Raw genomic sequence first — 27,747 nt, forward strand, 5'->3', positions numbered from 1 at the left:
TAACTGCTAACAATAATTTATACAAACATTGTAACTTCCTGAAATAGTGTGGAAAAATAAGAAACTGCAAAATTACTTTCTGAATTGTCATCTGAATTACATAGTATGGTCATGAGATTTTCTACACATTTCAATGGAATCTGCAGCAATAGAATTTATAGTAGCTCGTCTTGATAAAACCTCAGAAACAGGGATATGGCGTAATTCTTTACGGGAAAATTTTACTGGAGTTATTCCTTGAAACTGGGTCACTGGATTGCCTATCTGTGAATGAGTAAAGGGTTGTGAATGAGATTTCGTGAAATGTTGTACTTTCCCTGTGGGCTCCACACGATTATTATAGGTAGAGAGTACTGGTTCTGCAACTTCCTCTTCAAGTGTTTCTGGTGAAGTCTGCTGTGTTCCTATATCGCCTACAATGCAGTTTATTTCTTTTAATTTCCCTACAGTTTGGGGTCTCTGTCCGTGTTCTTCTAAAGAAATACTTGTTTCTTCTTGATTTATCATCCCATCATTAGAAGCATAACCTAAAATGAAATATTCAAAGCAACAATTAACTTAAATGCTTAAAGGTAATTTACAGTTTTTTACTGTTACAAATTTTAGTTGATCCAACTATTGTTCCCTTTTACTGTAAAATGACCTGATTGTGCAATTAAAAGTTAATAAAGAACATTGGCATTTGGATCTTGCATTACCTTTTCATTTATGGAAAAGGCTCTAAACTTGAACCTTTCATTAGTGGAAATGGGATGTGTTCATTTGTGTGTGTGTCAGAGAGAGTCAGACAACATTCAATTTTCAGATGCTGCCAATACCTCCATGTCTTTCCAAAACACACTTATTAGTGGGAATTTAAAATCAAAACCAGAGATTGCATTTGCAAAAATTAAAAATTCCTTATCTGAAATCTTGATTTGTTATCTGGAAATTAAAATTTAACTTCTGCCTTAAAATGAAGTATAAAGTATATTTAAAAACTATTATAAATAAAACAGATGTAAAATAAATCTATACAGTCTGTAACCTACAAATATAACATTGCAATCCAATTCCACTCAGAATGAGATAGGTGGATAGAAGCATTCCTGTCAAACAGACAACAAATGGTCAAAATTGGGAGTGTCCTATCAAATTCTGTACCTGTCAATAGTGGTGTCCCCCAAGGCAGTGTTCTAGGACCAACTCTCTTCATACTCTACATAAATGACCTCTGTGATCATATTAAGAGCAACTGCGTTCTCTTCGCTGATGACGTAAAGCTGTTCAATGCCACAGACAATACTGCTACCCGTCAAAAAGATCTTGACTATGTATCAGAATGGTCAAACAAATGGCAACTTCAAATCTCAACAAATAAATGCTCTGTCTTACATATTGGCAAAAAAAAATCAGAAAATAAAATACAAGCTGAATAGTCAAGACCTTGTTGCTGATCCAAGCTCTGTAAAGGACTGGAATACTCATCTCTAATGATCTAAGTGCTAGAGCCCACTGTAACTACATAGCCAAAAAGACGTTAAGAGTTGTTAACCTAATCTTACGTAGCTTTTTCCCTGGTAATATCACACTACTAACTAGAGCATACAAAACATTTGCTAGACCAATACTCGAATACAACTCATCAGTCTGGAACCCACATTACATATCTGATAATAGCACAGTTGAGAAAGTTGAGAAATATTTCACAAGAGTTCTCCACTCCTCTACTCGTTGTAGAATACCTTATGCCACCAGACTTGAAATTCTAGACCTAGAAAATCTAGAACTATGCCGCCTTTGGTCCAATCTAAGTATGGTATATAAAATCATACATTGCAATGACTTACCTGTCAATAAATACTTCAGCTTCAACCATAACAACACAAGAGCACACAATAGATACAAACTCAAGGTTAACCGTACCAAACTTGATTGCAGGAAATACGACTTCAGCAACAGAGTGGTCAATGTCTGGAATACTCTACCTGACTCTGTGGTTTCTTCCCCAAACCCCAAAAACTTTAACCTTAAGCTGTCTACTATTGACCTCACCCCTTTCCTAAGAGGTCTGTAGGGGGCGTGCATAAGCGCACCAATGTGCCTACCATCCCTGTCCTATTGTTTCTTTTATTTTTCTTATATGTACCCATTTCATGTATTCGTAACTATGTATATACTTATACCTATTATCGTATAAGCGATTGACAAATCAAATAAATAAATAAATATAAATAAATAAATAAATACTTAAATTAGATAGATAGATGGATCAGTAGATAATAGGTAGATAATAGGTAGAGACCTTTATAGGAACTTTTCTCTTAATGTGAGTTACTACTAAATTTTAGCTATATTAGGATTTTAGCTCTAATATTCATACATTTACTTTGTTTAGAGTGATGTGTTGCTTCTCCAACATCCTTTAATTTCTTCTTTAACTCTCGGCTGGTTTTCTTATAAAAAAACAAATCTCGTTCCAACTGCTGAAGTTTAACTTCATAGGCTTTAATAGTTTCTGCAATATTTTCACCTTCTTGGTCTAAAAAAAAGGCAAAAATTTGTTTTACTATGTTCCATTTTATTACAACATGTTGAACAAAGCGCATCTTGCTAGCATTTTTTCTCCAACTTTGTGAAAAATACATTTAAATATTTAAAAGAACCCCTATGATTTTAAAGCCATAGAAAAATGAATAACCCTAGATAAGAAAACAAAACATAATTGAAACACCTAACAAAAAAGTAGTTCATTGAACTTGTGAGAAAATAAATTAGTGTGGTCATTAATGTTTTAAAAAAGCAGAAAATTGCACCTATCATAAAGTAATAATTTAATGACAGCCAGACAGCCAGTAACAAGTTTGAAAATTACTTCTTTAAGCAATAATGAGATCAAGTTGGAAAAGGCACATCTAGACGAACCTGAGGATATTGTACCCAGATACAGATAGTCCTTGATTTAAAACCATTCATTTAATAATGGTTCAAAGTTACTACTACAGTGCTAAAAAAGTGACTTACGACCTGTTCTCAAAGTTGACCATGGCATTTCCCCCATGGTCACTGAGCAGAATTTAAGCACCTAACAACTGACTTACATTTACGACAGTTACAATGCCTTCGGGTCACAATTTGTGATTTTCTCATCTGCATTCCAACAAGAAAAGTCAATGAGGGAAGCCAGATTTGCTTAACAACTGCATGCTTCACTTAAACATGTGATTCACTTAATGACTGAAGTAAAATGGTTATAAAATTGGGTCAATCACATGATGACTGCATTGCCTAGCCATCAAAACTCCGGTCCCAAATGTGGTTACAAGTCAAAGACTACTGGTATGTTCTCGATAAATTGTAGATACCAAGATCCTGGTAAAGGAGGTCTTCAAAATTTTTTCCCTTTCTTCCTGTGGTCTTAATTCTGACCCTGCTACTGAATAACTGACATGAGACTGGGAGAAGTGGAGCTTTTAAACAATTATCTCCCCTTTTTATCAGTTCTAACATCCAATGAATGAATTTCTGTTCACAGAAAAAGAAAGAAGTCAATCTTCAATTTTTTTCGTCTAGTTATGTATGGAGTATGTTAAAATAATATGTATAATTAAAGCATGTTTGCCTGAGTTTATTACAATTGACATTTTAAAGCAAGAGCTAATATAATAAGTGTCTCATAACTCTTTGTCTCTGGTGCTCTGATTGTAATTTGTGGGAAAGCTGGGGCAGTAACAGCATTTTTAAGATTTTCTATTTTACATTAATATTCAAATATTTAATCTTATATATTGACTCTAATGAAGACCCCACATTACATGGAAATATGAAAATGGTACATATATATTTAAAATTAATTTTGATATTTCAAATGTAAGGAGCAAATATAGGCTCTGTGATACATACAGAAAAATTCAGATTCATCAGACCAGTTAGGACCTATCAAATTTTCATTCTCTTTGAGTGGTTCTAATAAAGGTCTTGTCTTGTTGGATGAGATCTATTTCCTACTGTAACCAGACACAAGATCCAATACCTTTACAGTGAAGTAATATCAACTGAATCTTTTGTTCGTGTTCTTTCTGTAGAAGGGTGAGGCGCCTGTCACATTGCAGCATGAGATGTTCAATTGCCAATTCAAGTTCTCTTGTTATAGTTTCTTGTTCCATTGCCCTCATTCTTAATTCTTCAGACTGCACTTGCAATTTATGTTCACTCTCACGGAGTCGAACAACCTAAAAATAAGTAGTATTTTCTTTGAACAAGTCTGTTTGAATATAAATTTAATGCATTGTCGCTTAGGATAATTTTTAAAGAATCAATTTGTAAGCTTGAACAGGAATTGTTAATAAAATCATCTAATTCCAATGGGCTGTGAAATGTATGTTTATAAAAACATCAGAGGTTTCGCTGCTGTCAGAGTTATAGCAAATATTTACCACAAACAAAATATTTTAAAATGATTTATGATACTGTATATGCACTCAGAATGGCTACTTTTTAAATATGTGTTATAATTAAAATTCAAATAATAATAGAATGTAAATGTTGCAAAAAAATCTTCTCCGTGTCTAGTGTAAGAATCCAAAAACAAATAATCAGTTTTTGTATTATGTATTTTCATACAGATTTTATTTTTGCACAACTCCTGTATTCATGATAAGTATATCAGATGGCAACTTTGTACCAATAAAAAGAACAGGCAGAATCTTCATTCTGAACACTATTCTGACAAACCTTGTTAAAATACTTAAAAAGAATTGCGCGCAGTTCAGTAGCAGACAATGATACCAACTTTCCCATCACACTGGCTTCACTATGTGTAACGATCTGTGATGATACTCTGATTGAGTTTTGATGGTTTTGTATGCTTTCGTTTTTATAAGCAATGGCTGCTTCCAAGGTTTCAATTCCTTCCTCAAGCTGGAATAAAGCATGCTCTTCCTAGGAAGAAAGAAAGCAGAAATGTCAAATGTATTACAATAAATCTGAAGGCTATTAATAATAATTAATCACACAATTCCTGTTCTTCAGAAGTCTATCATATGCTTCTTAGGGAAAGCAGAAACAGTATATGAACATCTATAGAAAAGGAGCCAATTCTCAATTTTTTTGTCTTTTGTGCTTGAAAAAGGCTCTTCTGTCTATAATGGAATTAAGTATGCAAACAGAGAGATCGAGAGATCTTTATTTATTTATTTATTTCACTATTTTAAAACACTGTTCCCCAATTCTCCTTCTTCTGTGGCTTTTTGTGATACTTTTTTAGTGGTAGACATTTCTCTCTTTTAAGTTATAATCCAGAAAAGGAAAGTAAAAAATTGTGAGGGTTTTTTTCCTCTTTCTCAATATCCTTAATTCTTTAGTCCCATTTGGCTCTATAATCACATGATCTTTCACAACTTTCCCTTATCTCTTTGTTTAATGAAACTGCATTCCTTAATTTAACAAAACTACATCCCTTAACAGATAGGGGCTGCTGCTTTTTAGAAGCAGAGAAGAAAATACACAAATACAGAAAATGAGAGAAGGGGGCATCTTTCCTGGAGGTACTTTTCACTGTTCAATTTCTTCTGAAAGGTTTTAACAAAATACTTTGATTCTTTTTTTAAAAAAAAAATCCCAGCTCTACATATTAACAATTTACCTACTAATTTGATTGCATTTGGATTTTTCTATTAACAGCAGCTAATAGTTATCAAATAGATAATGACTCACTTCTGCTGATAACACTCTGCCATTCTTTAATTTCTCATCCACACTGTTTCTTCTTTTCAACAGCTGATCCCTTTCTTTTTGCAAAGCCTGAACCTCTTCAAAAATCCTCCCTTGTTCATCAGTGGCACTCCTTTGAAGCTGCTTATTTTTGTCACAAAGTTCTTGATCTAACATACTTAGACGGGAAGATAATTTCAAACTATCTTCATTGAGAGCCTATGAAATCACAAAAGATTATAAAATTAAAAGAAATAATTTTAAAGATAGATGTGGCACTTTAAAGACTATCCCGTTTAATATGGCATAAATCTTCATATAATATATTCTACTGGAAACGCTTTAGACACATAGGATATCTTCATCCATCCATGGCTGAATTATTAGTACATACAATGAATATAATGTAGGCTAGATGCAGATAGTGTTTGGCCAGATTTTATTTCTCTTAAATCATGACTAATAATTTTACCACAACTTCTTTAGCTTCTTTTGTGATTTCAATTTAACTGGTCATCTGGTAAGAGCATCTACCATGTTGTGCCTGAGTTTCTGCTCAATTTAAAAGATAAGTGAAAGGAAAGCATATATCTTAACAGTTTAACATTATAGGGGGAAAGTGCAGAACTAAGGAGATAGAACAAGTTAAGAGTTCCTGTCAATGGGATCGCAACTACCCTAAAATGTCAGCATTCATCTTGCAAAAACATTTTCATAGCAATTGCATTTGCATCATAGCACAGCAAGAAGTTAATTTACTATTTTGCCCAACATAAAAAGTGTAGGCATGCAAATGCAAAGCCAATCTAAGAATGACACAAATCCTGCTTGTACCAAAACTATATCATCTATTTTGATAACAGAATATAGTGTGACAAAATATATTTTCTATGTTGGTTTGATATGTATTGGCTATTGGAGAAAGAGCAAAAGAAATGATTACAAAACATTCAGTAGTAGATGTATCCCATATTTTTCATTACAAAATCAGTTAATTTGAAATTGCTAAAACATTTTTATACCGAAGACACAGAAAGCTGAGTGCAAGTGCAGAGTGCTAATTTCTAATTTCAATTCCTAGCATACCACAGTATTAAAAAGTACCTGGCTGGATCTCAGTTTTTTAATTTCCAAATGGCTTTTCTCCTGCATCAGTGTTTCCTTCTTTAAAATAATCGCTTCTCTTCTTTTTAAATCTTCCTCCAAAGCAGCTAACTCTTGATGTTGGTGCAAAATCTTTTCTAATTCTTCATCTAAGCATTTCTTTTTCTCTTCTAATTTCTACATTGAGCAGAAATGATACACAAATTTAGCTTCTCAATTATATTAATTTTATTACTATAATACTAAAACTAGCTTAAACAGTGCTTATTTTTCAATGGGTTAAAATTTCCAACTGGCATTTATAGTGTAATGTTATGGACATCAACCCAAAAGTAAGTCACAATCAACTCAATGGTACATAGAGGACTATTTAATTTAGTCAGGTCAAATGACATATCTCATAAAACTGTAATTCATCCATGTACTAAAAACCCCCCACAACCTTTTAAGTTATAACATCAAAAATGACAGATAAATCGGACTTCCGGTTTCGCTAGGCTTCGGAGGCGGCGGGGTTTCGCGATCTCTGCGATCCCCGCCGCGCTAGCCGTTCTTGGTTCCTCCGACCCAGACGGGTCTGGAGGATAAGGTTGCCCCGTATAGGCAACCGAAGACAGGGAGGATCCGGGCAGGGGGTTGGGGTGTTCGCAGACTCCTTCCCCACCCGGCACAACCTCCTTTTCTCAAGTCGGTCCAGCGGCGGTCAGCAATGGCCGCCACAAAGAAGCCAGCAGCCGGACAAGATCGTGCTGGAGGAAGAAGGAGAAAGTTTTGAAGCGGAAGTTTTTTTTGGCTGAACTGGGACTAGAAGATACATTTAATACCTTGAAATCTAAGATTTGGTGGTTTTTTTGAAAGATACTTTGTTTCCAGAAGAGATTTGCAAGCGGCGAGTGAAAGTGTTTAAAGTGAAAGTTTACTCTCCTTCCACATGGAATTAACAAATGAATACTGAAAATCCTACTATTTTACAAAAGGTAAAAATTTAAAGCTTCTTGTTATAAGTGGGAAGGGAGAGGACAAAAGGAAAATTTATATTAAGATTTTGTTGAAGGAGATGCCTGGAAGATTTTGGAGATTAGAAGTTACTGCAATAAGATTTTGAAATACAGATTGGCTTTTTTTTTCTCCCTTTGCAACTGATATTAACCCAGGAAGAAGGGAAGAACTTTGTGCTTTGTTTGGATTGTTTGATGACTTTGGGACTTTGGGAATTGTTTTAAGCTTGGAAATATCTTTGGCTGTTTTAAGAAGAAGAAGAAGGGGGGAAAAAGAGAATTTACAATGACTTTATCTGCTGATGAACTGAGAGAGGAATATGGCAAAATAAAGAAAGACGATGTGGGAGAAATTTTTTGCTTTTTAGAAATGGCGCTTGCTACTTATCAGCAAACACAACAACTGATGGAAGAAGAAGAAGAAGAAGAAGCCATCTTTAACGAACCCACAGAGCTGATCAAGAAAGGAAGGAGAAAGAGAGGGGGAAAAAAAGGATATAAGACTTAAAAAAATATCTAAGAAAGTGAAAAATAAGATGCAAAATCAATACAAGGCTAGAAAGCAAAAGGAAAGAGAAATACAACAGAGAGGGGAAGTTAAGGGGGGTAAAAAGACCAGATGGGATAAGACAGGGAGGAAGAAGGGGAGAAAAGGCCACAAGGGCATGAAACAAGATGCGAAAAAGAAATTGTTTTTCAGGGATAAAGGGTAATATAATTTTGTTTTAAAAGGATTCTGCAAGGTACATAAGATAGTATTGTAGTATTTGTATTAGAAATAGAAAATTATAATTTTATAAGATTTGAGTAAAGACTAAAATATTAAAGGTTTAATAATGGTAGAATTTAAGATTTAATAAAATATTAAAAGGAAGGTTTAAAATGCTTAGTTTAAATATAGATTTTAATTGACTATTGTGTGGATGTTAGTATGAATATATTATTGTAATATTTGTTTTAGAAATAGATAATTGGAATGTTAAGAGATTTAATGTTTAATTATATATTTAATTATGTTATGGATTTACTATTTTCTTTTTGTAAGTAGTATGTACTAAGCAGAATCAGATAGGGAACTTGGTGTTACCTTAAATGTTAATTTAGAGGTGCGATGGAAAGGCATCATACTTTGATTTGTGATTTCAGGAGAAATTCTTTTATTTTATTATGGGGAATGAGATAAATAGACAATTGGAAAAGAATGGACAAAGGATAGAAATATAATGATTTAAATTAAGATAATAAACAAAATAGAATTAAAAAGAGTGGAAAGCGGGGAGAAGTTATAAGGAAGACACAGAATGGTAATTAAGATAGGTAATGGCATATAAGATGAATATGAATTTAATTGAAGTCCATACAAAGAGAGGTAATCCAGGGCCAAGCTACTTTTTTGAAAAAGAAGTTTTACTTTATGTGTTTTGTGTGTGTATGTTTATCTGAGATTTAATAAAACCTTGGAGGAAAGCGGGAGGAGAATAATTGTAAACAAGACAGAGGGAAATATGAATAGGATGACTAAATTTAAAGAGAAGAAATGAGAGTGTTAAAAGATATTTAAGTAGAAATGGGATATATTAAAACCACATTGTATAAAATAATGTATTATCTGCCTTGTAAAAATTTACAAGGGAAAGAGGTTTAATGTCTACAAGGTTTATGTTTTGTTTGTCTTTAAAAATTAATAAAATTTGTTTCAAAAAAAAAATGACAGATAAATCAATACATCTTGTGATTTGCAAAATAGTATGCACGTTAAGAATCCCATCACATACACTTCCAAACTCTATGCCTTTTAAAATAATTTACTCCTATAGATGTAGATTTTACTGGGGAAGTGGGGGTTGTCCTTGATGCTGTTTTTTTTTTAATTTTTCATGCTTTATCACTCTTTAAGAAAAATAAATTAAAATTGCTGTGTGGAAGAGCCTTCTGCAGCCTGCAAGACCCTTTCCTTCCCTTTTTCCCTTTTTTTCTTTGAGAAATTATCTGGATCATGCCTATACCTCTCATACAAAACAAAAAGTCTTCTGAATCAGGATGCACTGGGAGAATAGAATCTACTTTGGCTCTTTTTAGTTTTGCCCACCTCTGAGTTCTGTACATCAAATGATTATGCCTGCTTATTTGAGCTAACTTGCACTTGTTTTGCTGTCAAATGGGTTGGGGTTATTGAGGGATGGTTGACAGTTACCTCAGCAAATTTATATACCCATGATATAATCGCAACAATCACAAAAATATGGGGGATGTGAGATTATTTATTTATAAAATTTATAGGCTGCCCATCATTTAACATTGGGGGAGGGGGGAACAGAAAAGGAACAAGAGCCAACGTTGCATTGGTGTGTGCTGAAGAGAGGGAACGGGGAGTTGCATAGCTTGTCCTCCAGCTGAGGGACCAGAGCCAGCATTTAGAGGGAGACTGGAAGTTCAAATGCAGATAGTCCTTGACTTAGAACCATTCAACTATTCATTTAGTGACAATTTGAAGTTAGAACAGTGCTGAAAAAAGTGATTAATGACTGGTTTTCACAATTATGATTGTTATATCATCCTCCTGATCACATAATCAAAATTCAGGCATTTGACAATTGGCATATATTTATGACAGCTGCACTGTCCCAAGGTCATGTGATCACCATTTGTAACCTTCCTAGCTAGCTTCTGACAAGCAAAGTTAATGTGGGAAGCCAGATTCACTTAACAACTGCAGGGATTGGCATAATGACTGTGGCAGAAAAATCATAAAATGGGGCACAACTCATTTAACAGCTGTCTTGCTTAGCAATGGAAGTGTTGGGCTGAACTGTGGTCGTAAGTCGAGGATTACCTGTAGGTAGCATCTTTTTCAGAAGATCAGCAGAAGAGGCAGGAACAGCTGTATGGCGGTTGTATTGGAAACAAACTTTTGTTCCCCACCCAGAACTGAAATGCCTAAATGCTAGTAGCAGCTCTGACCAGTTATAAAGAATGCCTGGCTGAAAAACCTAGAACACACTAGCTGGCAACCAAAAGATTAGTTATCTGGGAGGCTGAAGAGTGTTTAGGCCAAGGAGAAAAGTTTTTCTGTACACCATAGCTGGCAGAGTGACTAAGGACAAGACTAACTAAGCTCTGATATTACACAAGATAGACTTTAAGTTGTGTCAGAAAATAAATGCTATTTTTGTATTAGAAATCTTCCTCACAAACTAAGTCAAAACTACTTCTTTCTTTGAGGTCTGTGCCATCTCCCAAAAAGAATCCATCACATGCTACTGAAAAGGCAATTTATAGTATCACTAATCATAATAAACTTTTGAACTACTCTACGTTCTTAGTTAAAAATAAAAATTTCCCCATAAGATAACAGAGTTCTAGGAGATCATACAGAGCAGGGGCTAAAATGGAAAACAAATTTATCTGTAATCCTATAAATGAGGAAAGGTTGATTGCATTATAAATGATTCACACAACCTCTTATGACTGGTGAAAATAAGATCTTGTTTGCTCCCCCCCGCCAATTCATAATTTCCTTTGATTTATCAGTGAAGCATTTTTATTCAGAGTATCACTTTCAATTTAAAAGACCCACAATCTCTTTAGAGTTTAGAAAAGCCATAACAATACCAAATTTTGCCAAGCTTTTAATTGTTAACTCATTCTATTACATTACTAATGTTAATCTTTTATCTTTTCTCTGTTTTTTTTAAATTTTAGCTAAAATACTTCTTAGAGGGGAAAAGCCAGGTATAAGTCAGAGAAATTAAATACTAAATAAATAGTTACAGCACTCAAGGCATTTAGTAGTCCCATGTTATGGATAGAGTAGAGCAAGGCTATCAAAAGTATTTCAACAGACTAGCATCACAAAACTTCAATTGCCTGCAATTGTTGAGGAGCCCCAGTTGAGTTTCTTTTTTTAAATGCAGCAATCTCTTCATCCTTTAGCTTTAGAATCTTCTCCTGCTGTTCTGTCTTTTGTTGAAGTTTCTGTAAGTAAAATATATATGATTAAATATACGTATATTGATTAAGACTTTCTATACATAATCTGATACCCAATTTGGTGTAATAGTTAAAGACACCATGCTAAAAAAGAGGAAATCATGAGCTGTAGATACAAACCCTGCTCGGTGGGGCAGTCTAATGGAAAACCACTTATAAAAAATATTGCCAAGAATACTGAAGGGATTTGCCCATCTAGTCACCAGGAGTCACGACTGACTCAAATGTACACATGCGTGTGCGCACACACACAGAGAGAGAGAGGGAGGGAGGGAGGGAGGGAGAAAAAGAGAGAGAGAGAGAAGTAATCTTTACAAGTCTCAACAGTTGATATCAACTTACAATACTGTTGAAAGCCTGGAATTGAAATAAAATATATGGTGTCTCAAGTATATTCAGAATTGAAATATGATTTGAACTAGGAACTTTTTGGGAACTTGAGTGTAATATATAATTTCTGAAACCCCTCTTTGGTAAATAATGACATGCAGTTAATGTATAGTTTTGTGGAACTGTTTACACATACAATTATACATTAACTACATGTAATATTCACTGAAAAAGTGAAAGTTGTGCATTATAATCAAGTGGAATGAGACTATCATTAAACACAGTAATAATTTACATATGAAATAAAATCTTTTACCTTGATTTTCAATTGACCATGCTGAATTCCTGTTTCCAGTATTTTCTTTTTTTCATTCTCTTCCTGCAATTTTTTCTGTAATTGGGCTTGTTGATTTTTCATGTGATTAATATTCTGTTCTAGTTCTGATATACGTTTCTCATTCTGAGTAGATAATGATGCTAGATTCTTAGTTTCCTGTTGTTTTTTCTGTATGACCTAAAGTCACATAGTACATTTTATTTCATCAGTTACTCTTATCTTACTTGATATAATACTATTTTGTTTGGTTAGCTTTATAATTGGACTATTTTACTAACTTGCTGCTTGTTTATAGTTCATTGCATATATGACTAGCTTTGGGCATTTTCAACACAAAAGTGAACTATATCTATTTTTTTATAAAGAAAAGACACAAAATATAAATAAAACAAAAATCATATTAATGTCTTGGTACTTGGCACAATATTGAGTCCATCATTAAGATATCAAGGATTTTTACAGGTGGAGAACATTACTTTCTGAAAACAAAATCTATTATTGGAAATACTCCATAATTAAGTAATTTTTATAGCTTATATTTCTTAATATCCATGTTGTCAACTCATAATTTAATTAGGGCAATTGCTGGAACCCTGACATAGGTTACATATGATATACAGAATTATTTGGACAAGAATTAAAGCATAGGGCAAATGAGCAAAAAAACCTACATTTCTGGAGAAAAGATCCATACTGTATTTGGGTGAGAGCCAGATAATGAACAAAGCATTGTAGTCACCTCCCATTAAGTAGTTTTCTGATCTCCAATTCATGTTCTAAATCCCTTTGTTGCCATGGCTATTACATCTATTCTACTATATCACACCAACCTAGCAAGATTCATGAATTATAATATCAAGTATCTATTCTCTAGTTGAGAGACTAGGTGAGATATTTTGTACTTTTTACAGATTATGCACAGGTTTTTATGAATTTCTCGAGTACAAATACCTGAACTTTCAGTTTTGCTGTATCCATCTTTTTTCTGAATTCTTTCTGTAATCTGGCTTTTTCAGCAATGTCCCTTAGTTCCTTGTTCTCCAGTTCTTGCAATTGCTTTTGTGTTTCTGCTAAATCAATTTTAGCCTGCTCTGCTTCATGCTCCAGCTGTGTTATTTTCAAAGAATATTGCTGGCTTACAGATCGAGCATCATTACCTTAAAAATAATAATTTTTAAAAATGGAGATCTCATTTGTGACTTTTGGCATTGTAGCTACTATTATCATTTTTTAAAACCATTTAACATATTACAAAAAAGAATTCAAAAACATGTTCAAGTGATATTAAAGATGGCTCCTCGTAAATATATTTTGTTCTTAAAAAACCCAGGAGGTAGAATAGGCAACAAAATTAAAATAAATGGCTCAACATCATTTAATGTAACTTTTTAGATAAAAATTCACAAACTAAATCTTAACAAATGCTGTACATTGACTTTAGGCTGACTTTAAAAAATTGTTTTTTCACTGTGGAGCAATCATTATAAAACTTGGTTTTTCTTTTATATATTGATATTCAAACTGTAAGTCACAAAATACATTTACCTGTTTTCACCAATTCTTTAATGAGTTCTTCTTTCATTCTGATATTAAGGGTAAGTTCGTTCATTTTTTGCTTAGCAGCAATAAGTTTTAGCTCTGAATTCTTTAACTTTTGCACATTTATTATCTGACTTTTCTTGATAAATTCAATATCCACACCTTTAAAGAAAGTATACTGTTTTAAGAATACATAATATATTCTCAGAGAGGCCTAAAATGTTAGATAGAAGCAGTTTTGGGACTAACAGAACAAAACTAGGCTAAGTGTATTATAAAATGAAATGTATTTCTGTAGAAGAGAATTTTTTTAAAAGGTTTTATTTTAAGTAAATATTGTTAAGTACAGAAAGCTTATGAAAAGAAGTGATTATATATGAACGTAACTACAGGGAGTCCTCGACTTACAACAGTTTGTTTAGTGACCATTTGAAGTTACAATGGCAATGAAAAAAGTGACTGATAACAATTTTTCACACTTATGATTGTTCCAATATCCCCATGGTCACAGGAACATAATTTAGATGTTTGGCAACTGACTCCTATTTATGACGGTTGCAATGTCCGAGGGGGGGTCACATCCTTCTGCAACCTTCTCATAAGCCAAGTCAATGACGAAGCCGCTTAACAACTGTGTTACTAACTTAACTATTGCAGTGATTCACTGAACAATTGTGGCAAGAAAGGTCCTAAATGGGGCAAAATTCGCTTAACAACTGACTCACTTAACAGCAGAAATTTTAGACCCAATTGTGGTTTTAAGTCAAGGACCATCTGTATATGTACCAAATATATGAATGGGGATTTCATATACAGCATGAATGGGGATTTCATATACAGGTGTAGTTTGAAAACTAATTGTGTGTACATTGGCCAATGAAGATAAACTTACTAAAACTTGTGAATACAGTGTTCAAAAATAGCATGCAGTAATATGGAGATGTGTATAATATCAAAATGTCACCTGTAATATGTTAATTCTCATTTGCTGGCATTCATAATAATTTTCCATATGTATTGATCAAAACTTAAAATGCTACATGTTTAAGTCTCTGTGTAGTAAAATATATTTTAATATCTTTTTAAAGTTTTACTGACATGTTAACTTATTCATTACATATTTGAATGCACTTAGTTTTTTAAAGAGCTTGTTTGCTTAAAATATTTTCATTGAAAGGCATTTCAGTTAATAAATATTTAAAACATTAAAAGAGCAAATATGTATATTCTATGAAATTTAATATAAGTATTATTGTACAAATGTCATCCTCATTAATTAATTATGCATTACTTTGAATACAAATCCATATTTCCAGAATCCCATTCCCATTTTATTCTTTGGACTACGTAAGACACAGTAATAATGGTATATCAATTTACCTTCTTTATCTGTAACAGCCTCTGTTGATGAAAGATTTCCGATTTCTGAACTGGCATGTTGTTGTACATCTTTTCCTTCAGTTATATAGTTAGAAGAAGCCTGCTTCCGTGTCCATGTACGGTTCAAGGAACGTCTAAGTAAAAATTAAAACAAGCATTTTTTTAAAAAAATTAAAATATACAAATACAGTTTGAGATGACAAATGTATTACAGGTAGTCCTTGACTTGCAACCATTTGTTTAGTGACCCTTCGAAGTTACAGTGGCACTAAAAAAAAGTTACTTATGACTATTTTCCACACTTACAATCATTGTAACTTCCCCATAATCGTGAGATCAAAATTCAGATGCTTGGCAACTGACAAAGTCAATGGGGAAGCCAGATTCGCTTAACAACCATGTTACTAATTTATTCACTTAACAACTGTCACGAGAAAATTTGTAAAATGGGGCAAAACTCGTTTAACTGTCTTGCTTAGCAACAGAAAGTGAGCAGTATGGGTTCATGGTCATAAGTTGAGGACTACCTGTCATTGTAGGTATTTTTACAGTGAAAGAATGTTTTATGAACAAAACAGTGCTGCAAGTATAAAAATGTGATAACTATTTTCTTTTGGCGCATTTGTTAACTTGTTTATTGATGAATTCAAAGACACGGTTTTATAAGGAGTATTGCATTTTATAGAAATACAACTTAGCTATTCTGGAACTAATCTGCAATGTACCGTGTTTCTCACAAAATAAGGCCAGGCCTTTTTTTTTTTTTTTTTGAGCCCCGAAAAAATGGCTAGGACGTCTTTTCGGGGTGAATTAATTCCCCCCGCGCACCAGCGCCGTCTCCAACAACAGCATCTGAGTCGCTCCCGCTTTTCCCCGTCCCGTAACAACAGGAAAAAACATTTTGAGGTACCTGGGAGCGCCGCGCGCCGCATTTTGGTTTAATCTCGAGCGGCTGGGTGGGCATGAGAAGAGCCGAGTGACGCTCTGTGGCTACCCTGCTGCTGCTACCCTTGGTGCTCCAGCCCCCGGCTTTGCAAGTTTGCAAAGTCCCGAGTGTGCAGCCCATTCCTGCATTCAAGCGCCCAGGCCGAGCTGCAGCTGTCCCTCACTCGCCAGCGCCGTCTCCAATAACAGCGGCAGCAGCGGTGGGAACCGTGCGCCGCCGTGCTGACCCAGGTAAGGGAGGGGTAAGGGAGCTCCTCTGTGCTCCACCATGACTGGCTGTTAGGAGCTGCTGATGGTAGCTGCCCGGGCACTCCTAATAGCAAGTTACTTCCCCCTGCCTTCCCCCTTCCCCCAATTTTGCATGTTTTAAACTAGGCCCAAATTTTGGGGAGGGGCTTAATTTCATTTTATGCCTAGAAAACATGCTGGATCTTCCTATTGGGAGGGGCGTATTGTTGGAGAAACACGGTAGTTTGGGTGGGTTACCTTTGTAAATATCCAAAAATTGCAATTATTGGGGTAATAATGTCATATCTAGGCTACTAAATGATACAGGGGACAGAAATCATAAAGATCCTGTACTGAAGGATCTGCTGGGGTTGCTAGTTGCCTACTAAACAAAATTTAAAGTGCTAGTGTTTATCTTTAAAACTGTAACCAGCTTCGAACTTGACAAACTGAGGGACCATCTCTACTAACCTCCTTTTATTCGATCAGCAGAAGAGGGCCCTTTGAGGGTTCCCCACCAGAAGTTACAGAAAACATTGTTGACTGTTGGTTCTGCTTCTTACCGTATTCTATAAAATTATTCTTTCAAATTTAAATATATTTTCATAGCATGAGCTAATAGATATACACATTAAATACCACAAGCTCTAATTATCACATTGGTCATATGTGATCAAAAACATACCTAAATCTGAATTTCCTTCCAGCCTTGGCACTGTTTTCATCATCATCATCATCATCACTGTGATCAGAAAAGCAATAATGCAGGACTTCATCTTGTTCTTCTATGTGTTCCATCATGATCTGATTACGGGTCTGAAATCCAGCTATAACTTTACTTAAGGAATACATCGGAGGGCTTGTATGCACCTTTTAAATAAGTTTTTAAAAATTAAATATTTTTTATTCCAGGTTCTGTTTAAAAATTACTCACTGGATAATGTAACTTTATATGAATCAAATCCCCATTTTCGGGGAGCAGATTGGAATGAGTTATTGTATTTACATCTTTGTTTGTCCTTATAATCAGAACTATATTAGTTGCTATTTTTATTTATTTGTCAAATCAGAAATGTGTCCATCTCCATAAAGACTGAGTATAACATTAAAATTAGTAAGAACTATAAAACAAAAAGCAATGTACATCCAGAAGAGAAAACTTTCAGACTAAGTAAAAATCCATAAGACAATTACCAACCATCTAATCCAGGACTGGGGGAAAGCAGTGTTTCCAGAGACTTTTTAAATGAAGTCGGGGCAGGATATGAAATTCCGAGTGATATGCTTTTACACAGAGCAGGGATAACAGAACAGGTAAAAAGTCCAAAGGCCTGTTTGATGAAACTATTTGATCACTGGAACCTGGAAGATGTTCGCAGGCCGGTTGTATAGGATAGACAGATTCTATCATAGTCAGATAGCCAGGTCCTATGCCATGAAAGCCATAGGTGGAAACCAGCCTCTTGAATTTCACCTGGAAGCCAAATGGCAACCTGTTGACCTCACGGACCATTATTGTTATATAAGAATGCCAAAAATGTCCGTTACTACCCATCTCACTGATTCTGGACCATCCAGGACTAAACATCGAAAAAATCTAGGATTTGGGGCCCTAAATACCCACAGTCCCTCAGTCTTGCTGTGATTGAGGCTGAATGTATTTCTCTCCATCCAGATTCTCAACCTCAGTCACTGACAACCTCACTTGGGCACCCGGGATTGAAATTACAATTGGAAACCATCAACAACTGACAAATGACCTTGCTCAGTAACTTATAGATGTTAAACAGAGGGGGTGAAAATATTGAGCCCTGAAGCATCTCCAAGTGAGTAGTCATAGGCTGCAGCACCTTTCTTCTTGCCAATAACAAGAATTATTTCTATAGAATATATATGTATTGGGTTTTTCTGTGTGTCAGGCTTTGCAGCTGTTTCTGTTTTAAATTTGGTGCTAGCCAAACTCAATACACAAGCCTGATGATGGCAGATGAGATTCTGCCGAAACGTCGCTACAACTTTAAAAGAACTATAATGACATGGGAAAATACCCGAACAAAGCTGAATACCATAAATATAAATACCCGCGAAAACTTCACACACACACACACACACACACACACACAAATAAATAAATATATATGGAACAAATATGGGAATATCAAAATCACCAGATATAAATAGAAGAAATGGAGGAAATCAAAGCATTATATTCATGTTACCACAGTTCCCTTCAACTATGATTAATAATTTGTAATTAATAAACATAAATAAAAAGATTTTTTTTTCATATATACCTTTCGAGAATCCAATCTTAATGGTATGTTATTCATCTGCATCAAACTTTTAGTTAATGGAACACTATAGGGTCTTTTAGCTGATATTACCGCGGCTGGTCCATCTCCAGAAGCACCATTAGAAGCAGGTGCCTTTGCCATTTTCTCCAATTTGTCATTTAGCTGGTTAATTATAAGTCGTTGCTCTACCATTTTTTCATTCTTGAAATGAAACAAAATTGCATTTATTAAACTACAGAATTGCAGAACTTAAAAGCCAAATTTGGATTCAACTTACATAGGAATAAATCTTGATAACCGTAATTATAATGTTCTCAAACTATTTAAGGTTGTAATATTCTTTTATTATTTTCTTGTAATTATTATTATTAAGCTATTATCTATAAGATATAATTATTTATATATTTCCTAAATTACTTGCAGAAAACCTAAATTACCTGTAACCTATTTGTATCCTGTGCCTCCTTTAGTGATTCCAGATATTCACGATTTTCTTGTATCAGCTTTTGTATCTGATCTTGCAATATTTTTATTTCCAGTTCTTTTTCACTGAAGACTTCTGCATCCGTTGCAAGAGCCTGCTAAATAGAGAACATATAAAATGAAAAGCCCACAAATTGAAATGCATTGTGAGATTTGCTGCAAATACAGTAATTCTGTTGTAAATACTGTATTGTATTAAATGTATATATTTTATTGTACATAATCCAAGTATAATATGCAAAAATTATGAACCCATATTGTTTCAAACAATTAAGTGTATTTAATTTAAACCAATGAAGAAGTTAAAAAGCCTTTGCCACTTTTTACATTTTGATCTTTTTGAAAGAATGATGTGTACCCTATTGTTTCCTTAAAATCATTCCTGCAAATAGTAATATTACATTAAAAAACATTCCTCATATTTCATGTACAATTTGAGATGGGATAGCTAAAAAGAGAATTACCATAACTGGAAAGGAAATCGAATTCTAATTGTGAATGGTGTAGTATTAATAACAGTTGTACAGAAAGTTACTAATGGAAAACTTCTCTTTCATCTTACATAATAATCTTCCTAAACATGTTTCCTTGTAGCAGCAGAAATGGGGAGAATTAAAGTCTATTTTCTTGTGTCACTACAATGCTTGGTATTGAACAGTACATCTGCCATCTGGAAACTGGCAAATAGAAGGAAAAATGGGGAAAAAGTAAATAAATAACCCAAAGAACAATTAACTTTTCAATTAATTTAATTACTTTCCGTAATTATAGTCCACTTGGCTATTAAGAGGAACTACAACTAAATCTTATTTATTAAATCTAGTTTATATCAGTAGAGTTATTATGACAAATTAGTATTCCTGTTTGCTGTCATAATTCCAAGATGCAGGGGGAGAAGTGGGGGTGGTGGTGTCTCAGATAAAGAGTTTGGGGGTGCCACGGGAGAAACGAGGGAAGGGTTGATGTAGGCTATGTGTGAGCTGGGAAAGATTAGCATGGGCTGGTGCAAGTCACGTGCAAACAGGAATGAGTGCTGCAGATGGGACAAAAGCAGGATCAACTTGTGACCTTCTCTGCCAGCTTCCCCACTGACTTGGCTTGTGAAGCCAGCAGGGAAGGTTACAAATGGTGAACATATAACTGCAGTTCATTGTGAGTAATTGCATGTACCCAAGAACTGGGATTTCTATGATTGTGGGGATGTTGTGAGGAAACAAACCCAAGAACTGGGATTTCTATGATTGTGGGGATGTTATGAGGAAACAAACCTGGAGGACATCTATTTTTTCAGGGTCACCATACCTTTGAATGATCATTAAACAAATGGACACAACCCTAGAATTACCTGTATGTGTCAGGTAACAAAACAGATGTTTGAACCAAAAAATGGGGGAATTGGTTTTCAGGCTGGGTTTTACTCTGCAAAAGCCAAGTGTCATGCATAGTGTGTGTATCAGATTAAAGTAAGATTGTTACACTGTTATAGAGTTCCCAGGAGCCAGATAAAATGTAGAATGTATCATATGAATATTTAAACCCTACCATTCCAGGGAATCCATTACGTTTATTAACATCACTAGAGTTTTGGTTGAACATATGAGTTCCTGATGAAATATATGCCTGAGAGTTTGCCATGCCAGTATTATCATCCTTAGTCATACCTTTGCTAGATGTAGTGTTATATGCTAATGATAAAGATAGTACCAATCAGCCTTGGACATTTTGACCAGCAAGCCACAAGCGCAACCAGTAAAACTCAAGTATGCTCATGTTGTTTTGTGCAAACTAGAATCTGATGCACAGACTACCTGGCAGGTTTAACACACCCCATTCTAAAACTGGTCTTGGATGGGGTGGCACGGCCCCAGACAGACCCTGTGCATAATCTTGGGGGTTCTCCTGGACTCATGACTCCTGCTTGAAGAGCAGGTGGCCAGGAGGGCCTTTGCACAACTGCGGCTTGTACACCAGTTAAGCCCTTTCATGGACCAACAATTCCTATTCAGTCACTCATGCTTTAGTTACCTCCCATCTTAACTATTGCAACGTGCTCTACATGGGGCTGCGCCTGAAATGGAAGATCCAGTTAGTGCAAAATTCAGCGGCCTGCATGGTTTTGTGCAGACCTTGGTGTGTACATGTATCACCTCTCTTGCAGGAACCACACTGGTTGCCAATTTGCTTTTGGGTGCAATTCAAGATGCTAGTTGTCTTTAAAGCCCTTAATGGTTTGGGACCAGGTTATCTGAGGGACCATCTCTTGTCAGTTACATTACCCAACCCACTAGAGTGGGGAGGCAAGGAATGCTGCAGGTCCTGTCCCCTAAGGCAGTGATGGGATTCAGCCAGTTCGCACCACATCGGGAGAACCGGTTGTTAAGTTTCTGAGCAGTTTGGTGAACTGGTTGTTGGAAGGAATCATTAAGGCAGAGAACCGGTTGTTAAATTATTTGAATCCCACCACTGCCCTAAGGAGATAGATCTTGCGGGACCCAGAACAATGGCCTTTTCCATGGTGGCTCCCTCCCTCTGGAACATCATCCCCGCAGAGATTAGTTTGGCCTCCCACTTTAATACTCTTTCAGAAGGCCCTAAGACGCCTTCTGCAAGTCAGCCTGGGGAACTCAGAGCGGGATGGAGCCCATTAAATAGCTAGTATGAATGTATGTTGTCGCTGGGGTGGGGAATTATTATTTTATTATTTTTCTTTTTATTATTTTTATTTCTTGGTGTTTTTATGTCCTTGTAAGCCACCTTGAGTCACCACGTGCAAATAGGTGGCAATATAACTTTTCAAAATAAATAAAAGCTATACGTGCAGTTTTCTCATACATACTCAAATTTGTACTAAAAAGGAAAAAAAAGACAAAGCAGTTTTAACACATTTACTTATTAGAAGCAATTTCTAGTGATTTAGAAGTAGATTTCCTATTATCTATAAGTAGCATTACATGTCTGTAGGTAAGAATTTCATAATGTGCAGATAACACTTCTGTATACAATCTTTTTATTGGCTCTTATATTAAATCTACAATAAGTACCTGATATTTCTTTAGCTCTCTCTTAAGCTGAAGAATCGTGATATGATACGGTCCTTCTTGGTCGGCTACTGTTCCACTGTTTACCTGGGGAATAGATGCCTCTCTCCTGAGTTCCTGAGCTACATGGATCCATTCTTGCAGTTTTTCAAGATGATTTTTTGATAGGTTGGCAATGTTTTTTAAATCAACAAGAAATAAATAAGCTTCTTCAATGCAATTTCGCAAATTAAAACTTTCAATTTGAAACTGAGCAAGCTGCTGTTCAAGGCAACGAATTCTGTTTTTGTCTTGGCATAAATCCTGTGACCCTTGGCTACCAGAAGACTGTCCATTAGTTTGTTGGTTTTGCAAGGCTTCCCGAAGCAACTTAATGGCAAGCTCCATTTCATCTATACGATCCCAGTCTGGGTTATAATTGACAATAGGTTTGTTCCTAATATTTTTTGCTCTGTTTGCATACTTGATGGAATTTAATGATTCATCAAAATCAGAAGAAGATGGACTAATACATGTTATCATGACAGTTTTTGCATTGCCTCCTAAAGAGTCTTTAAGGATACGTGTGATTTTAGCATCCCTGTATGGAATGTGTACGTTTTTTCTCTTTGGGTCTCCAAGTGCACTTATCACATTTCCCAAGGCTAGTAAGCCACTGTTGATCTGAATTGATTCTTTGAATCTTTCACCAGTGTTGCCAGTTTTTGTAACTCTTTCTGATCCAGCAAGATCTACAAAGTGGAACTTAGAAGCGATCTGCTGTCCTGAATTTTTAGGTGAATTTTGTGCACCCTCTTTGTCCTTCTGCAAAGGCTGCTGTTGTTGACAGACACTGATGGTAAAAACAGCATGGGATCGGCTGGAATGCTCATTCATTTGGGTTGTCCCTGTATGTCTAGCAGCATTCCCCGTTTCCAACAGGCTCATCACTTCTTCTGTACTTTCTACTTGGCAGTCTTTGGCACCAACAATTACTTAAAGAATAAAGGTTATAAATATAACATTTTCAGAACAAAACAGATTCAGTTTTTAACAAATATATAGGCGATCCAGTTATTTTTCAAGCAAGAAAGAATTCATATAAAATACAATATTATAAAATAAGCAGCAAAAGAAGCTTTTATCAAAATGTATGTTACATTATCACAAAGATGCTTTGCCTCTTACGTACTGGTATTTAAGAACTAGTATTTGTATGTAGTATAACATACATTTAGTTGTAGATTACAAACCAATAGTTGAGGTGTAGTACAAATGCTTTGCAAGCAAAAAGTCTCAATCAATATCTGCTAGCATAGGTAGAACTGGAAAGAAATCTATCAGAAATCCTGGAAAGTCACTGACTGTCAGTATAACCCCTAATGAGCTTAACAAATTATTGATCTAACCTACTATTCTTACAATATTTTTAACACCTATTCAACTGCATAAAAAATGGTTGCAGTGTCAATAGAAGTTAGGTAGGGGAAATTCTTGGGTGCGCCACTACACGTATATAGCTGTATGAAAAATTCATATTTTATGATGACCCACTGTGCCCCTAAGTGAGATAACAAATGGAAAGCAGCTTTAAATGGGCAAAAATATTCATAGCAGTACAATGGACATCTGAAGAAAATGTATGCATTGTTATTCTAGAAATATTCAGCTAAACTGTACACTTTTCTAAAGGATTTTCCTGATTTTTAAAATATATATTTTAAAGCAGAATGATGGAAAAAGATTAATTTTGCTGAAAGGTGCTATTTTAGATATGAGTGACAGTTTAATAACAGTGTTATTAAATGTTGAAAAGGGCTATTAAAACATTACATTTAAAGAACAAATTACATAAAAATGAAATGAACAAATTACATAAAAATTTCCTCTGAATAATTCAACTTTAATAAAAGGAACTTAACAATATCGTAGAGGTACTTCTATAGAAAATATGAAGATACATTTTTAAAAATGTTTCAAAATTATTAGCAAATAAAAACTTAGTTGAAATTTATATTTCTACCTGTATTGCCCTTTTCATCTTCTCTAATATGCAAGTCTTTCATAGATGTCTCTAGTTCCAGGAGATCTCTGAGTTCTTCTTTGTAGACTTCTATGTATGAAACTTTCACTGCAAAATCAGTATTATGGTTTTCAGAAATAATCTGAAATATTTCTTGAATTGCCCGTGGAATAATACCTCTCTCTTCTTCTGCAACTGATGCTAAAATGAGAAAAAAGGTTTTAATCTAAACACAGAGCTGAAATATGCAGATTCCAAAATATAATAGCAATACTGAAAATGAAGTAAAAGGAATCTGAATGTCTTTTAGCTCAATATGATATACATACATACATACATACATACATACACACACATATGACACATTCAATTGTCAGGGTCATATAAATAAGTAATACCATCACAGATAAAAATACAGGGAAAAAAAGGACTAAGCAAAATCCAAACAAACCTAGGAAAATACTCCGTGTCACATGGGGGGGTGTTGAGAGAGACCTATTTTCTTTTCTCATTCTGATAGTTCCCAGAACACCACAAATACTTCAAAAAGTTGTGATGAGGAGCTCTGGACTATGACGTATTTTGGTATGGTGGGTTGAAGGAGAGGACATATTTCCTCATTTGGGAGGATTCTCACCTTCTCCCTCAGTCCCCGACAATGAGGGGTAGAAAAGTACTTCATAACTTCAGTGTGATGCTGGTTAACACCCCTAGTGTTCTGGTCACATGTAAAATTTTATTCACAAGGAAAATGTCACAGTATAATTTTAAAATAACACTGCAATTCCTTTATCAACCAATTTATTTGCCATGTGTAAAATAGGTAAGAAGAACATGTGGTTAGGAAGATGATATCGACAAAGATATGCAGGAACTGTTAACTGGGCAAAAGGGACTGAAGCATTTTTTAAGTTCAGAACAAAAAAATAACATTTAGAACTGCTCAGACAGATGCTTACCTTATTCACTGAACTATGAGAAGGAGGAGAAAGTATAGAAGAGTTTCAAGATTCTTTTATTATAACCAATCTCAGTTCAAGTACAGTTGTTTTAGCCTTTTTCTAGAGTTAATTTTCGTGATATGGCCACATAATGGGGTATTTAGCCTAAATTTGCTTCCCTTCTCACAAATTTGTATGGAACCTCTAAACTGGCCAAAAGAAGACAACACTGGAGACTTTTAAAAAATTCAATAGCTATTCTATCCCAGGGCAGTAGCTCTGTTGAATTCTACTATATAGTGCAGCGTTGGTGTGGTGTCGGGGTTTTTCGGTTCAATGTGTGGAGTGTGAAGTGTGAAGGATGTGTGTTGGTGTTTATTTTCATGGTCATGATGTGCACTGAAGATGGGTGTTTGATTTCATTGTACGAGGTGCAATGACAATAAAGTAAAGTAAACTATTTCAAAATTAGTATCTTAGAAAGAATTGAGAGTAATCTTTTATAAAAGTAATCTTTTATAAAAGTAATCTTTTATAAAAGTAATCTTTTATAAAAGATTACTCTGAAAACATGTGACAGAAACTAGAATGAAATATGCCACATTATCTGTAATACATTTTGTTCATTTAAGCTAAAATGTTTTAGACCAATAGTTAGTATGGAAATATTAGGTAGACTACTGTAATCTTCATGCTGCATATTAAACTAATAGAATTACCCAACCTTTAGTCCCAACCTGTTCTAAAATGAAGAGTCAGGGACAGCAATTATCAATAAATATTCAGTTTGTGAAAAGATTGCTCTTATTATTCCTTTTACAGTGATTTTTTGATCATATAGTTAAATAACGAAGAACATACCAATGTGACCTCCTCCAATAGTGTAAGTCTTTCCAGAACCTGTCTGTCCATAGGCAAAAACTGTAGCATTATATCCTTCTATCAAAGATGCTACCAATGGTTTAATACATGTTGTATAGACTTCATCTTGGGTTGAATGCTTGCCAAAAACAAAGTCAAAAGTGAAGACACGGTCCTTTCCAATGATAATTTGCTGAGTATTTGAGATTAATCTCACACATACTTGATGATTGTGAAGTATTTCTTTTGAGAGTAAAGGCCTTATTCGTACTGCCACTTTAACAGGAATTTCTTCCATTGCTGTTTATATGTGCATTTGTTAATTTTAATATTCACAACCTTACTTTAATTCTTTCTTCAAACTATTCTCAGTCTTCCACATTTGACAATAAAAGATATTCTATAGGAAGCAAAAAATAACATTTTAGAGATTACTTTCCTTGAAATAAAAAAACATGCTAAATCTAGGAACATTGATTGAACTAGGAATATTGATTTAGCTTTGTATATAGTGACTGCTGAAAGGCTGTATTTCTTGTCCAAGAAGAATGATTAATTGAAGTGTGGTAGTAACCTGGATGTCCAAAATAGCTTAAAACTCAGTGGGCCCCATCTGAAATGAGGGCTTCTTTTAACAGTTGGTCAGTTATAGATGACCATAACTCTTAATCTCATTTTATGATTTACAACGGTGCTGTTGTCAGTTTGCTGTTTCACGTATTCAGATTTTAACTACGATTTGCACTTTTCAAAGCCAGGCATTTCGTGACTTAAAACGAATCACTAAAATAGTGGAAACTCCTGGTGATGCCATTTTGTACTATATTTTCCCTATGTGCAGGAATATCTTTTTCTTTTAAAAAAAAATTACCATTAAAAACCGCTATATTCAAGCACGCACTACAAATTATCACAGGCGTGGCTACTACATGAGAGGATTTTTTGAACCGTTTTTTTTTTTAACTCAGACCCCCACCCCCCCCCATCCCTTTCCTCCCGATCTCTCCGACACGCTCAAGCTCCCCCGAGCGCTTCCTCCCTCCCGAGTACGTCCGCGTAGCTTGCGCTATTCACGTTAGGCTTCCGCGGAAGATCCAAACGGACTCGCTCGCGGCGGGACCAGCTTGTCAGGCAGCAGCTGCCTTGCCGAGCTTGCAGCGGACCTTCAAACTCCTACTTCAAGGCTGGCCCCCAACAACAGCGGTAGCACCCCCTCCTCCACTGCGTCCGTCTTTTGTTTACGTTCGTTCACCAGGCAACTACGAAACGCTCCCGCCGCTGACAAGTACCAGCATCTTCCCTGAGACCGCCGCCGTAGCCTCGTCTGATAGGCCCGCCGAGCGCTCCGTCGGCGCAGGCGCACTGGTACCGGCGTTTTCCATCCGCCCGGTCTGCCAAGCGTCCCCGAAAGCTGAGGGCGGGAGTGAAGCGCCTATTTATTTTTTGCTTTAAGACAGGGGTGTCCAGCCTTGGTAACTTTTAAGACTTGTCGACTTCAACTCCCAGAATTCCCATGCTGGAGTTGAACGTCACAGGTCTTATAGTTGCCAAGGTTGGACAGCCGTGTCTTAAGCAAAGGGACCAGG

At 35.3% G+C, this 27,747-nt stretch overlaps 1 protein-coding gene across 1 annotated transcript; it reads right to left on the bottom strand.

The window, feature by feature from the left end:
• On the bottom strand, nucleotides 1-27,487 carry KIF27 (kinesin family member 27). Its single transcript, XM_087957855.1, has 18 exons — nucleotides 27,236-27,487; nucleotides 26,162-26,561; nucleotides 24,360-24,560; nucleotides 22,361-23,331; nucleotides 19,274-19,417; nucleotides 18,837-19,037; nucleotides 17,228-17,412; nucleotides 15,370-15,503; nucleotides 13,996-14,151; nucleotides 13,402-13,607; nucleotides 12,430-12,627; nucleotides 11,661-11,768; nucleotides 6,796-6,972; nucleotides 5,695-5,910; nucleotides 4,714-4,920; nucleotides 4,013-4,211; nucleotides 2,363-2,521; nucleotides 1-527 (listed from the first exon to the last, which is right to left on the bottom strand). Exons 2-18 carry the CDS (start codon nucleotides 26,457-26,459, stop codon nucleotides 97-99), a joined length of 4,191 nt encoding a protein of 1,396 aa, XP_087813981.1. The 5' UTR covers nucleotides 26,460-26,561; nucleotides 27,236-27,487; the 3' UTR covers nucleotides 1-96.
• Between the last annotated feature and the right edge of the window lie 260 nt (nucleotides 27,488-27,747).

The sequence above is a fragment of the Notechis scutatus genome, chromosome 2 (assembly GCF_049901735.1).
Source record: "Notechis scutatus isolate UNSWTSFEM ecotype Mainland chromosome 2, rNotScu1.2, whole genome shotgun sequence".
NCBI classification, from domain to species: Eukaryota; Metazoa; Chordata; class Lepidosauria; order Squamata; family Elapidae; genus Notechis; species Notechis scutatus.

Bases quoted from the DNA above. Each gene is read 5' to 3' on its own strand.
- KIF27 (XM_087957855.1), bottom strand. From the start codon at position 26,459: ATGGAAGAAATTCCTGTTAAAGTGGCAGTACGAATAAGGCCTTTACTC. The intron at 17,413-18,836 runs GTATATATGAAA...CTTATTTAAAAG, and splicing joins TAAGATTGGATTCTCGAAAG to GTGCATACAAGCCCTCCGAT. The intron at 4,212-4,713 runs GTTTGTCAGAAT...ACTTATTTTTAG, and splicing joins TTTTTAAGTATTTTAACAAG to GTTGTTCGACTCCGTGAGAG.